We start from the raw sequence: 14,246 nt of genomic DNA, 5'->3' as shown, positions 1-14,246 counted from the left end.
CATGTGCGCTTGCATGCATTTGTATGTGTGCTTGTGTATGTGTGTGTGTGTGTGTGTGTGTGTGTGTGTGTGTGTGTGTGTGTGTGTGTGTGTGTGTGTGTGTGTGTGTGTGTGTGTGTGTGTGTGTGTCTGTGTGTGTGTGTGTGTGTGTGTGTGTGTGTGTGGATGATGCACATTTGTGTGTACATGTTCATATCTGTGTGTAACGCACACACACACACAAACTGTTTGTGTGTGTGTGTGTGTGTGTGTGTGTGTGTGTGTGTGTGTGTGTGTGTGTGTGTGTGTGTGTGTGTGTGTGTGTGTGTGTGTGTGTGTGTGTGTGTGTGTGTGTGTGTGTGTGTGTGCGCGCCAGTGTGTGGTTGTGCGGTGTGTACCTGCGCAGTATCCCGCCCAGCAGGGAGGCGTTGAGGCACTCGGGGGGGGACAGGCGTCTCTTCACCTCGGCGATGGTCACCTTGTACTTGGAGGTGGAGCTGAGCAGCGACAGGCGGCCTGGCACTGAGCAGAACAGGTCCGTGGGGTTCACCACGCACGTGCCCCCTGAGAGAAGACACAAACACACGCAGGCCACGTTAGCAACCGGTAGAACATATGGGAAGACTGTGAGCAATGTTCACCATATCCTTTCCCACTAATTCAGTTAGTTTGAGGATAGGCACATGCTTGTGAACATGTAGATGTATACTGTAGATGTAGTTTCTGATTTTGAGTAGTTAGGAGTAGTTGGCATTGAACACATTTCCTCCGCGCCTCTCATTAAAATAAAGAGCATCACAGATATAAAACAAGATCCTCTTGAGGTCCAGTATGGAGTCCATCATGTTACTGAAATGTGGGAAACCCTTCATGCCCATTCTAGCTCATGTTGTTTGCTTTAGTTTCTTTAGTTTCCAGGGTTGAATTTCCACTATGCACTGACGGTATTGTAAGGAAATTTGGATACGATTATCCACCAAATCGCATATTTATTCACATGTATGTCTAATGTCATCTTATTATAATATTCATCATATTTAATGTTCCATTATTCTTGATTGTTGGTCAGTGTCTTATGTTTTCATATAAGATGTTAGGCTGTATATGGATTATTAGGCTGGACTCCACAAATTTAGTGTTGAATCTTTAGAAGTAAATAATGTTATAACAAAATAACAGCACTTTACTGCCCACATTGATGTGGCACGTTAGTGAAAAAGTAGAACTAGGTTATTATTGAACGTCTAATTAATGTTTCAATTACAGTTCTTCCTTTATTACCATAGCCTAAACCTCTTCACTAAGTTGTTGTTGTTGTTAAGCTGTTCTTTTTAATGGTATGTAAATAAATACTGAGACTAACAGGATCAGCACGAGTGGAGCTAATCCCGGATGTTAGACAGAGGGTCCCAGCTCCTCCAGTAGGCCCCGCTCTGTAGGCCTATAGCGCAGTAGACCCCCCCTTCACTTGGCCCCTCATCAGACCCATCTCACAGCAGGGAGGGTCTTTGTTTTTTAGGCCACGGATAAACATTATGGAATCAAGAAAACAAAAACAAGATGCTGGCTGGCTTAGGTTTGCTGGCGGTGTGGCTCAGCGCTACGGGCTACGCCGCGGAGTGCCAGCAGAACGCTGGCCCTCAGCCCAGACCGGCTCCTATGACACACAGGCATGGAGGTACTCTTTCACCACTGAGAGATGTTGCTCTGTCTTAAATGCCCTATTGACTCAAAACAATGTCTCGACTATGAACCAAGGTGCAGCCAGGAGCCAATGCGTCACAGCAATGTTCCATATGAGGTCTGTCGGCTACAAGGGGCCGTCAATGAGCCACACTCTAGCTGTCTAAACAGAGGTAGTCTACAGGCGCTCAGAAGGGAGGCAGCTTATAGAGAGTATGGACTTGATTTGTTTGAGTGTGCGTGTGTGTCTGTGTGTGTGTGTGTGTGTGTGTGTGTGTGTGTGTGTGTGTGTGTGTGTGTGTGTGTGTGTGTGTGTGTGTGTGTGTGTGTGTGTGTGTGTGTGTGTGTGTGTGTGTGTGCGTGTGCGGCTGTGTGTCTGAAGTCCGGCTTTTCTGTGACACATTCCGGGTAGAACTGTCTGTCAGCCTCACGCGCTCTGACAGGGCGCGCGTCTCTGAAAGCTGTGGGTTCACATCATATTAATTCCCCTAAAAATGTTTTGATTCAAAGTAGTTTGTATTTTATGTTGCCAAGGGCAATCGAAAAGAGCTATTGCCGGTATAGTGCAGTCAGTGGAGCGCGCGGGCCCAGAGGCGATAACGGTATTTAAGCAGCGGAGAGTAGCCTGGGGCAGCGGCGCGAGCGGCGGGCGGGATCACACGCGGAATCAAGCGCCTTTTACGAGTTTGCCGCGAAAATTAAAGAAAAAGAGAGACGGGCCAAATGTCATTCTCCTCCGAATTTAACAACAAGGTTCATCGCTCCAGTCACGAGACAGCGGCGGAGCCCCACCCACACAAAACACACACAAACTCCAATGTCTTTACAGGGGAGTAACGGCCTTCAGCGAGCGCATGCACGAGCAATCGCGGGGGCGCGCGAGCGCATCTGAAGAGAAAGACGCGACGCGGATAGGCCTGCTGCGACTGAGGGGGGACGAGGAAGGGATGCGTGGCTGATTAAAACACAGACGATTCCTACTAAGTAGGATCCCTAGTCTTGAGTATTTTTTCTTTTGAAAAAAGGTGATGTGAATATTCATGCCACCAAAAGCCGCAGTCAGAAAGAACAACATTAATATGATCTCCACTGAATTCGGGTGCCCCGCTCGGCATTAGCATATCAAAGTGTCCGCCCGAGGCGAGAGAAGCTATCGATACTGGAGCGGGACGTAAAGCAAAGATGATTGGTTGTGATGGTTGGCGCGGCTGAGCTCAGGGCGGAACGCGGCGCGCCGTTAACCCAAAGTGATAGCGGAGGGATTCCCGCGTCAATCCGCGAGAAAGCCCCAACACCTAGGCGGAGTTGATGAAAAATTAAACCCCAGATCTCTCATCTCTTCTTTTCTGTATGGTAAAAAAAAAAGAAAAGGCACACGTGTGTGTGTGTGTGTGTGTGTGTGTGTGTGTGTGTGTGTGTGTGTGTGTGTGTGTGTGTGTGTGTGTGTGTGTGTGTGTGTGTGTGTGTGTGTGTGTGTGTGTGTGTGTGTGTGTGTGTGTGTGTGTGTGTGTGTGTGTGTGTGTGTGTGTGTGTGTGTGTAGCGGTGAGACACAGAGCCCCCTCAATGAAACAGCCCAGGCTCGCCGGCTTTGGAGCGCGCGCAGATCTATTCCGGGTATAAACCCGACTTGTGAGGAAATGAGTTGGCCTGTGATGCCATCATCTACATCGGGTCGGCAGGAACACATTCAACAGTCGGTTCACCTGCAGAACCACCTGGGGTTCATTGTATAGTATATAGAACCCCGCTGAACGCGTGCAGAGGATGCTGATGAGCGCGCGCCTATAGGCTGAGCACGTGGGCGCTTCGAGACACGAAGGGACGTACAGGCTGCGATGGGCCACAGTACCTGGGAGCCTGGGACCATAGTGCTGGTTTTCTGATAATTAGCCTACTCCTACTTACAATTATTAAAATTGTGACAACTATTTACCGGAACAATTTATTTGATACAATTAATTTGATTTAGACATTTAGGCGATCTACACTGAAGCAAATTTGCCTTGCACGGTTTCGATTTTTTAAGGAATTACATTCTGGTTTGCATTGCAAAATCCTACCTTCTTATCAGTTCATCACCTCAGACAGTGTAGGCCCTTAGGCATATTGACAAGGTAAGGCTGACGAGATATAAGATTACATAGGCATGTTTTCTAGGCCTACATTGCATAGATTATACCCATTGTCTAAACCTCTTTAAAAACACACACACATTTGTTGAGTGTGTGGGTAGAAAGTGAATGACAAGGTTTGTCATCTTAATGAATTAAAATGAAACGCATCCGCGTTCCATCACCTTCAGACTATTGTTGTGAGCGTGTGTATGTGCGTGCGTGTGTCTGTGCGTGTGTTATTGTGTGCGTGCATGGTGTGTGTGTATGTGTTAGCGGCCGCGTGTGTGCACGAGGGTAGAGAAAGGGCGTGTTTCCTCTACACGTGTTGACAGGAGACAGGGGTGTTGTGTGTGTGTTTCTGTCTGTTCGCTGTCTTGTTTTGTCAGCTGCTGCTGTGTGTGTGCTCGTGGCCCGCGGTAAAACAATAGAGCGCGCCTCGGAGCCCCTACCTCTCCGTATGACGCCCCCTTGGCCGTTCAGCACCAGCCCACACTGCGCCTCCACGGAGCCCTGCGGGGGAGAGCGGGGCGTTAGTACCACAATAACAGCGTCAGAAGGCACAGAACAGAACATCAGTGTGTTTATGCATGGGTAATGGCACTCTTCACACAGACCAACACGACAACTTCAGTAAAATGGTTGTATTACACTAGCCCCTTCGATAGCTCAGTTGGTAGAGCGGAGGACTGTAGCGGGTACATGGGAATCCTTAGGTCACTGGTTCAATTCCGGTTCGAAGGAGGTGAAATCTTTTCTGACAAATAAATAAAATATAATAAATAATTATAATAAAATACTCATTACGTGTCGCTATGGATAAAAGCTTCTGTTAAATAAGAATTTAAACATTCAAGACAAATGACGTTGATATCCCATCCTGTTCTGGTTATGGTCTGGATAGGTCTGACTAACCTTTAATTGTCTGGGTAACCTATTATGGTCTGGCTAACCTGTAAAGGTCTGGGTAACCTGTTGTGGTTATGGGCTGGCTAACCGGTTATGGTTATGGTCTGGCTAACCGGTTATGGTCTGGGTTACCATATGGTAATGGTAGGTCTGGCGAACCTGTTATGGTCTTGGGCTGGCTAACCGGTTATGGTTATGGTCTGGCTAACCGGTTATGGTCTGGGTTACCATATGGTAATGGTAGGTCTGGCGAACCTGTTATGGTCTTGGTCTGGCTAACCATATGGTTATGGTTATGGTTATGGTCTGGCTAACCTGGTATGGTTATGGTCTGACTAACCTGGTATGGTTATGGTCTGGCTAACCTGGTACGGTTATGGTCTGGTTAAAATGGTATGGTTATGGCCTGGCTAACCGGTTATGGTTATGGTCTGGCTAACCGGTTATGGTCTGGGTAACCTGTTATGTATGGTCTGGGTAACCTGTTATGGTTATGGTCACCGTCTGGATAACTATAACGCAATGTGGGTAAATACGGCGCTGCTATGAACAATGTCATCAAGAGAGAAGAACACGAGCCTTTATTCAGAAACCAGTTAATCCGTCGTGTGAGCCTCGAGGCCGGTCCCTGGTTCAACTGGACCCGCGTGTGCAGAGAACCCCAGATTAAAATAATAAAACGTGCTGCTGAAAGGGTCTTGTAGCGCTTCCTTAACCAACTCCGGCTCTGTTTTTAGCCTTTTTTATTCCGAAGCTAAAGTGATTATAAAATCAATATACAAAAACGCAGAGGTCTTGCATGAATTAGCTTTGTGACGAGCGAAAGGTGTGGCAGCTGCTTTTGTTAAGCATGAAAATCTCTTTACGCGCTTATAGACGCGACAGTGTTGCACGGGCCCGGGCGCATCTGTTCTGTTCTCCCGTGAAGCTCAGGTTCACGGGCCGATTCTTTCCTTTTCTTCAAAAGGTCTCACTTGTTTTATAGGAGCGTGTGTGCACATGCGTGTGCGTGTGGGAATATTGAAAACCGACGTCATTTGTTTGGCAGACAATAGGCCCGCAATATAAACTAAGAATATATAAAAATGGAATAAAACGGAATATCCGATGGTGTAAAGTTTATACATTTTCGTGTTTGTCAATAGTGTTGACCTTGTTTTAGAATATGACCACATAGTAGTTCAATAGGCTTACTCTTTTTAAGGAACTATTCTCGACTATAAGGATATATTCAGAAACAAATATTTAATAAAGCATATCCATATTACATTTGTATTTAAATGATCAACGAGGTGAAACAATTGCCGGATAAATCTGCTGTTCCCATAATCATATTCCTCCGATTATTATTATTATATTATTATTATAGCCTATAAACAATCATCTTATTATTATAATTAGGCTATTGTAATTATTGTGGATGCAGTATTAGTATTGGTATAGTTATTACAAGCATTAGCATTGCTATTATTAATATTATTATTATAACTTTTTGAATTTTTTGAATTATTAGAATAATTAGTATGAGAATTATATTTATTAATATTATTATTGTTACTTGTATTGTAATTAAGTGCCTATCTGTTGTCATTGCTATCCTATCATTATGGTCACAGCAAATTAACAACTATTCTAATGTAGTCTACATACTGACAATCTTGTTAGTTTTACAATAATAATAAAAGTACTATTATTAGCCTAATACTATAAATAATATCATTATTATTATAATTATTATTATTATTGTTGTTGATATTGTTGTGGTTGCTATTATTTTCATAATTATAAAATAATAATTACTATTATCATCAATATTACATTTCACAAAATGACAAAATTATCAAGCAATGCAAGTGAACTTCAGAAAAAAATCGGTATAGGCCTACGTATAACCCAAATTATTCGTGAGTAGCCTATGTTAAAACCTTGTTTAACTATGGACGTTTCTAACTAAAGCTCAGATGTCGCTGCATAAATAACGAAGTTGATTGACGTTAAGTCTGTAATTGGATAAACTACGGTGCTTTACGACGCTCGAGCGGGGCATTGTGCCTTGAACCCCGATCCGTTAATCCGCCCTTTACCGGAGAATAGAGAACCAGCGGCTTTTCTTTGCCTCAGCAGACAGCGGGACACACACACGCAGACACACATACACATGCGATCAGTGTGTCTTGGTTTTCATCTCGACCATTTCTATACATCGAAAATAATTATGTAAAATATGGGTCACGTGACAATCTGGTAAATATGAAAGGCTGATCCCACAATAGGATTGTATAGACTGCCAGTCAATTAACCTTTAGAAAGGGCTGCGCTTTCAGCAGCACGGCCCGTGTGGACTTGACTCCATCCCTGAATGAAACACATTTGCTATTTTATCCCAAACACATCGAAAATACTTTATCTTAACAAGCTTTGAAATACCAAGCCATTTGACCCAATTCAATGTACCAACGAAGGCTGGTCGCTTTTCAGGTGTCGCCGTGAGCCCATGGCCCCTGGTCAGTCTAAAGATAATATAATAAAGCGGCCACCAAGCATCTGGTGCGTCTCTCTGCCTGATATCTGGAATTCATAACGTGGGTATCCTGAAAAAGACGGGTTGCAGACCACGTGGGGCGGTGTGAATATGGCTGCAGAGGTAAGGTACTGGGCATTTGGGTTTAGCTTCAGGGACTGGGGGGGGGGGGGGGGGGGGGGGGCAAAATGAGCCGACGCTACAGGTCAGGTGTGCTTAGTGGACTGGCCTGGCTGAACGATGGAAGCTGAGGACGGGGGTAAAGCGGCGGGGCCCGGTCGCCTTTAGGCGGTAGTCGACCATTGGACCGGCACTGAGAGGGAGGACAGGTGGAGATACAGGATAAAGGAACAGTGAGAGGGCAAAGGAAGACCCAAGGAGGTACCTGTATGTCGTCTGCCCCGGGCGGAGGCAGCCCCAGGCCGGCGGCGGGCAGTAGCCTCTGGTCCGCGTGGTGCATGCCCACGCCGTAGGCCTGGGAGCCGTGTGACGTCATCAGCGACAGGTCATGGCGCCTGTAGGCGTCGAGGCAGCCCAGCTCGCGCCGCTGCTGCTCGTCCAGGCACGAGGACTTGAGCGCCGAGCGCGCGTTGTGCAAGTTTATGAAGTCGGCGGGTTCCCCGTGGTGGATCTGCTGGTAGTACTGGCCCGAGTGCAGGGAGTTGAGCCCGTAGGCCTCGGGAGCCACCGCGGGGTGGGAGTGCTGGAACTCGTAGTGGAAGGACTGGTGGTGTAAGGGCGTGTACTGGTGGTTGGCGGAGAAGTAGGGTGAGGCGAACTCCGTGGCGGCCGCCGCGGGGTAGGTGAGCGGGGAGGACGAGGAGTAGGCGACCGAGGAGTTGGCCACGGACTCCAGGCAGCCCAGCTGCATCAGGCGGTAGCTGTTTGATCCGTCGTGACGTATCTGCGAGCGGTAAAGACACGGGGAATGTGTGTGAGCGATTGTCATTTACGTTCAGTGCAGCGAGCGTCTTCTCTGCTCTCTGTTCAGTGGAGTCGCGGTGTTTTTTTCCAACCCTGCCTCCCAAAACACACTCAAACAGACCCGAAGGAAAAAACACACACACACATGCACCACCGCCACACATTCAAAGGGATTCTTTCCTTAAAACCACCTGAAGGAGGTGTCATCTCCGCACCGCACCCGGGAGGTGAAGGCACGCCGACTGGAGACACCGTTGGTGTGTTTTTTTCCCTTCGTTTCTTTTCGTTCTGTCTTTTTTTGTTTCGGGGATGGGGGACGGGGACGGGGACGGGGGGGGCTGTCACTCGTTGCAAATTTTTAAATCGTCTCCCTGTTATATGCTATTATTTTCGAGCTGTTGGCAAATGTAGTGGGCCAGCTATCGCTCCCATAGTGGATGAGGAACGAGGAGTTCAGTCCTGAGATGTTGTAATCACACTACAGCTACACCGTGCACCACACAATCCCTGCTTTTTTTACCCTCTCTAATAAAAACGCAAACCGCTCCGGCAGCGCCAGTGTGGAGCGACCGCACCTCAGACTACACATTTTGCTCCATCAATTCGCGAGGTGATAAATAACATTTCTGGAAATCGTTGTGAAATTAAATGAAAGCGTCGCTGTTTAATTTTAATGTGCATTTTCATTAAAGGTAGGATATAGTTGTTTAGAAATCAAACGATACATTAAGCAAAGTGCAATTAATTACCTCGGCGTCGTGGACTAGTCCGGGAAAGGTTGCTGACATTGTGCTTTTTTTTTTCCAAAGTGACTCTTTTCCGTCCTCGCCGATCGAAATGTAAAAAAATACTTTAAAATCCAAAAAACCCAGAGAAATAAAATAAGTCCCACGCGCACACTCGGTATCGGCGGAAAGCTGACGGAAAGCGAGCGTCTCCCCTCTGCACGGATGGGGCTGGCTCACGGATTTTGTACTTGCAGGGTATTTCTCGGCTGATGTCGTAGGTCCCTTGGTAATATAGAAGTTCTGAAAATTAAGCATCAGCACTGAGGAATGGGAGGACAATAGACGGAGCGCAGCATCCCAGGAGACAAGGAATAAATATTGTATCTTCGCCTTAATAAGGAACCAAGTTCTTCTTTCAACATTTTTCTACGCTTTTGTGGACATTTTGAGTTTGACCAGTTTCTGTGTTCATACGTCGTTCAGTGGGGTTCATTTCCTTTTTTAAATTATCACCGCTTTCCCTAACCATTTTACACATTCTATGGATTTTCTACAGAAATGTAAGTCTGTTTTGAGATATTAATCATTCATAATAATAAGGTACAAACAATATGAGACTCATTTATATAAGATATATATTTTCATATTTCTTTAGAGAAGAACATTAAGAAGGACCTTTTTCGTTTTTCTTAGTACATCTTTTGGTATTTAATGATTATAAGGATATTATAGCCTACATCTTTTGAAACGTAACGTTTTCAGAAAGACAGGCAGGGTTTCATTATTGCTATTGGAAGATTTACGTTTTATAGATAGACAATACAATATTTGATTCAGAATTTAACATTTATCCATATTTATTCATATTTACCGGGGGTTATTTGTCACAAATAGGCCTAAGCCTACATATAAAAGCATGTGTGTTATGAATTCATTTTCAATTGGCTAGCAAGCTATGCCATGTTATTTGATTTATTTTCAACCACATCCGTGACTTTTAGCATATTAACATACAGACTATTATTATTGTGGTTATTATGTTAATGTATTATTATTATTATCATATTATATTATTATATATATTGTGTAATAATAATATTAATTAACATTATTAATTGTAGTATTAATATTAATAATATTATAAAAATGATGATTATGATTAGGCCTACAATTGTTATTATATATTATCATTATTATATAGCCTAAGCCTATCGAGGGAAATAGTAAAACATGCCATAATTCGCCTCATTAATTTTGCAGTAAGTATAGCATTTAAGGGGCTTCTGATTAATTGTTTTCGGCTTATCTTCGTTTTTTCATCAATTAAATCACCGGTTCCACTCTGACAGTGCTAACACGACAGACACATCCCGTCATTTGTATTGTTGTGGTTCGGTGTCTGCATCGAGGCTCCAGGGCTCGCGCTGTTTTAATATTCACTTTGCTCCGCGCGATTACCAGTCTCGCGTGCTCTCCGCTGCGCTCGAGGTGCATCAGATAACTCAACACGACCCTTATAGGGCTGTTTGAGGGAGAGGAAGATTTGATTAAGCCTCTATGTTGTCTCATGTATAATAACCATGAGACAACGCCAGCTTCTCATCTCAACCACCAATTGAATAGGCCTACATGCCCATGGGCACGTCAGATCAAAGTGGACTATAGACCAGGCATACATATCCATGGGTGAAAACAAATAGATACCATTATTAAATAGCATTGTGTGCTAGCAGGAGAACGACGTGTGCTAAGCTACAGAACCAGTACCCTTCGCTATGCAACCGATCCGCAAAGCAGCCAGACACCTAATAGGCTCCCAAACGAATGAGAACAGCGCTTCCGGTCACGCTCTGCCGAGACAGCGCGAGAGGAGCAGCGACGCGGGAAGGGGGAGAGGAGTGAAGTGAAGAGGAGAGCGGAGCTCGAGAGCCTCTCTGCTTCATCACTCGCTTATCCTACCAGGAAACGTGCAGAACCGCGCGCCCGAGCACGCGCGCCGCCACCGTGCGCATTCACAGGCGAGGACGTCGGAAGGAGGATGTAGGCTGGGAGAGGGAGAGAAAGCGAGGCAGACAGGGCGCTTTCAAAGTGTTTAAAAAGCCCTCTAGCTTTTCCTTTAACCCGAATTATCTCAGAGTGTTATTACTCTGGGCGCGCACAGTGCTAAGCGTGTAATGCACGCGCGCTCCCCTTTCTCCTCTCTAGGCCTCCAGTCGACGTCATCTACAAAGCAGTGTATGTCTGGAGGCCTATGGGGGGGGACCGATCGATGGATATCTGAATCGGGTCCCAACCGGGGATCTTTTGGACGTTTTTTATTTTCACGCATGTTACTTTAACCAACGAGACTCTGTGTTATTAAAATGCAAAGTCTCCCCGTGCGCCGACGCCGTGACGCTGTTATTGACTGCACTTTAATTAAGGAACAATTTCTCCACCCATCTGTTCCTGCTCCTCGTGGACTTAATGCTTAGACCGGTAACAGTCATCAACAACAACACACAGCCCGTATGGGGTGGGGGCAAACAGGCCCACCAATCACGATGCTAATTGAGCTGACCTTTTGACAGTGATGAACCACACTGCCACAGGAATAAGCCATTTACACTGTGTTGCAGTTGATTCCACTTTTCAACAAGTTTCGAACGTCTTTTTATTTTAATAAAGTGGAAAGGTCGGAATTAACAACAAACAAAAACAATTAAATAAATATTCGTTATTATTCGTTTATACCAATTCCCGGGGTAGGGCGTGAGGTTATTCAGACCGAGCAACCATAGTAACAGTGTATGAAATTAGTGAATGAGAGACGTGTAGAGACAGATTTGTGTCGTCAACGTGGCCGTCAAGCGGAGTCACCAGTTGCACCGCAGACCGTGATAATGGGGCTTAGCGCCGGCGACTAGCGCCGCTTCACCCTGCAGCAGCAGATGCGCAGTGATCTCAGGGTAGGGCCAAGTCCATCTGCCGCCCCGGAGCCAGGGAAAGGGCTGAGCGATACGGCCCCTAAACCCCTCTGAAACCTCTCCTACTGTATACGCCCAAAGGCAAGAGAGGAGATGGACACCGGAAGACCGTGCAACCGCACTGATACGTCTGAATCATTGTAAGAGCCTCAACAACAAGCGTTTCGAGGCTGGGAATGTGTCGGATGCAGTGGATGGGAGGCGTGCAAAACTATACAATAAAAAGTCAAAAATAATTATGGCGCAGCCCATGCATAAGCTTACGTCCCATTTATCTAACTTTTTAAATGATGGAAGGAAAACAATTCACAAATATTTAATTAAATAGGCTATTAATCGCAAAACCCTTCAAAAAATAAGTACAATTAAAGGCTCTACGCTGGTAGGCCTAACCTAGGCTCTCGTCGACTGGATATCTGGCCCGCTGGCACAAAGACATATATGCCTGTAATCGTTTTGACTTCATATTAACATAAACTGATCGCGTGGCACCTCTTCCTCACCATTTAAATATTTTAGAATCCCTACTATAATGGTTATTTAAATAACAACATGATCCACCAGCCTCTAATAAAGAAGATCCACTCCTAACCCCAAAAGCAGTACAGGCCCATCCAGCCCACTCTGGAGCTATATAGGGCTGATATGGGCTCCGTTTTGCTATGCCTGTTGCGCACAGGGGCTGCTGGCCTTGGTGCGTGTCTGACTTGGGGCAAATAACAATCAGCCGCTGCCCCTTCCACACCCTCACAAACATTGTATTCCCATTCATATGCCCGAGGGCGTCCGTTAACGGACCGATGGGCCTACCTTTCCTCCCGGGCCGGCCAGCCGTGATAACGACTTTGACAGTGACCGCAGCGCCGCACCAAACGGCCCGCAAGACGTTTGTCCTCGAAACAACAGCAACACAAAAAAAAAGCAATTAAGAAAATGCTCGTGTCTGACCTAGATAACCGAGTGTCTTAGGAACCACAGGTTAATATGCTAATATGGATTCGCTAATTGTGGATTTAGAGTCGTTGGGAGGAAGGGGGAGGGGGGCTAGGGGCGTTTTGAGTGGCGTGTTATCTGTAAAGATCTGCTCTAGATTAATTCCGCAGCGCGTGAGGTAAGGAGTCTGGAAACAGGTGGTCGACCTCCACACAAACAGGATGGCGGCAAGACGTTATGCGTCCCTGCACTGACCAAAGTAGAACTGTTTATTAATCTGGGATGCAAATTAAAAACCCTGACCATGAAATTAAGATTATGGTCAATCAGAATGAAAAAAAAAACGTACAAAAAAATGGAATAGTATATGATAGATAGGCCAATCTGTTGTTTTTTTCCGGCTGCGATCAGTCTGTTTCCTACGTTTTAGGTTTTATTGAATCAATAATTGATTGTTTGTAAATAGCTTGATCATTAAGACGTTATCATGCTGAACACAATGTCAATATGGATGTATGTATGGTCCAAGGGCGCCCATAGAAACAACACACACACACACACACACACACACACACACACACACACACACACACACACACACACACACACACACACACACACACACACACACACACACACACACACACACACACACACACACACACACACACACAAGTCCTTAAGTTCAAGAGCCGCAGGACATTTACTTCAAGCCCTTCACCTCTTGAGGGCCCCAGAAAGTCAGAAATCAAGTATATGTCTGCTATACACCACCGAGTCAACAACGGGTATCATTGGCCGTTTGTGTTTTCAATTAGGTTGTAATTGTACTTCTTTGTTAGACTAATTAGTCCACGAGTGGGTTGAATTAAGAAGTTGAGTAAGAGCAGACACGTGCCAGCTGCCCTAAAACAAAAGGCTTCCCCTCCAACACCAATGAAAAGGACAATCTGTTCCTCCCTGGTTCAACGGCCACTGACCGGCAAGCGGGGCCCAATAACACACATACGGCGTTACACTCAGGATTGCATAAAATATAGGCCTCCATATAAATATACATATGTTTGGGTTAGGCCTTAATTAATATTTCTTGCTTATTATCTGACCAAAATTCCCATCGCTTGCCTTTGTTCTTGAAAAGAGGAAAAAAATTAAATAAAGTTGAAATCAGATGTCTGAAATGTCCCAACTGAATGAGGGTCATTCAATCCAACCGATCAATAAATGGCATAGGGGGCTTTAAACGGACAATGATGTACCTTATTTTTAATAGACAATCAGGCCCTGAGCCACCGCCTCATAACCGATGCTTTAGCATTGATCCCGCGGTTCTCTTAAACTGAACCCGAGCAGCTGGCGGATCAGCAGCGGGGGCGCGCGCGCGCGTGCGTGTGTGACTGGCTTGTCTGTTTTTTTGGTGTGCGAATAGTTTTCTAGTACGGGTCGATACTAATTAACTTCATATTAATTTCAAGAGTTTCTGAAGACCAC

General features: G+C 45.5%; 1 protein-coding gene and 1 non-coding gene across 2 annotated transcripts in view; one reads left to right on the top strand and one right to left on the bottom strand.

The window, feature by feature from the left end:
* The window catches only part of tfap2d (transcription factor AP-2 delta (activating enhancer binding protein 2 delta)), a 13,676-nt gene extending 4,760 nt beyond the window's left edge, over positions 1–8,916 (bottom strand). Inside the window, exons 1-4 of the mRNA XM_056581756.1 lie at positions 8,878–8,916; positions 7,590–8,108; positions 4,227–4,287; positions 378–543 (exon numbers count right to left, since the gene is read on the bottom strand). Coding sequence (XP_056437731.1) covers positions 378–543; positions 4,227–4,287; positions 7,590–8,108; positions 8,878–8,916 — 785 coding nt within the window. The remainder of the gene's footprint in view (positions 1–377; positions 544–4,226; positions 4,288–7,589; positions 8,109–8,877) is intronic.
* On the top strand, positions 4,433–4,518 carry trnay-gua (transfer RNA tyrosine (anticodon GUA)). The gene is given in 2 exon segments: positions 4,433–4,469; positions 4,483–4,518. It is a non-coding gene; the product is annotated as a tRNA-Tyr (tRNA).
* Positions 8,917–14,246: the final 5,330 nt, after the last annotated feature.

The sequence above is a fragment of the Gadus chalcogrammus genome, chromosome 21 (genome assembly GCF_026213295.1).
Source record: "Gadus chalcogrammus isolate NIFS_2021 chromosome 21, NIFS_Gcha_1.0, whole genome shotgun sequence".
Lineage (NCBI taxonomy): Eukaryota > Metazoa > Chordata > Actinopteri > Gadiformes > Gadidae > Gadus > Gadus chalcogrammus.
This window is presented reverse-complemented; position numbering and strand designations above follow the sequence as displayed.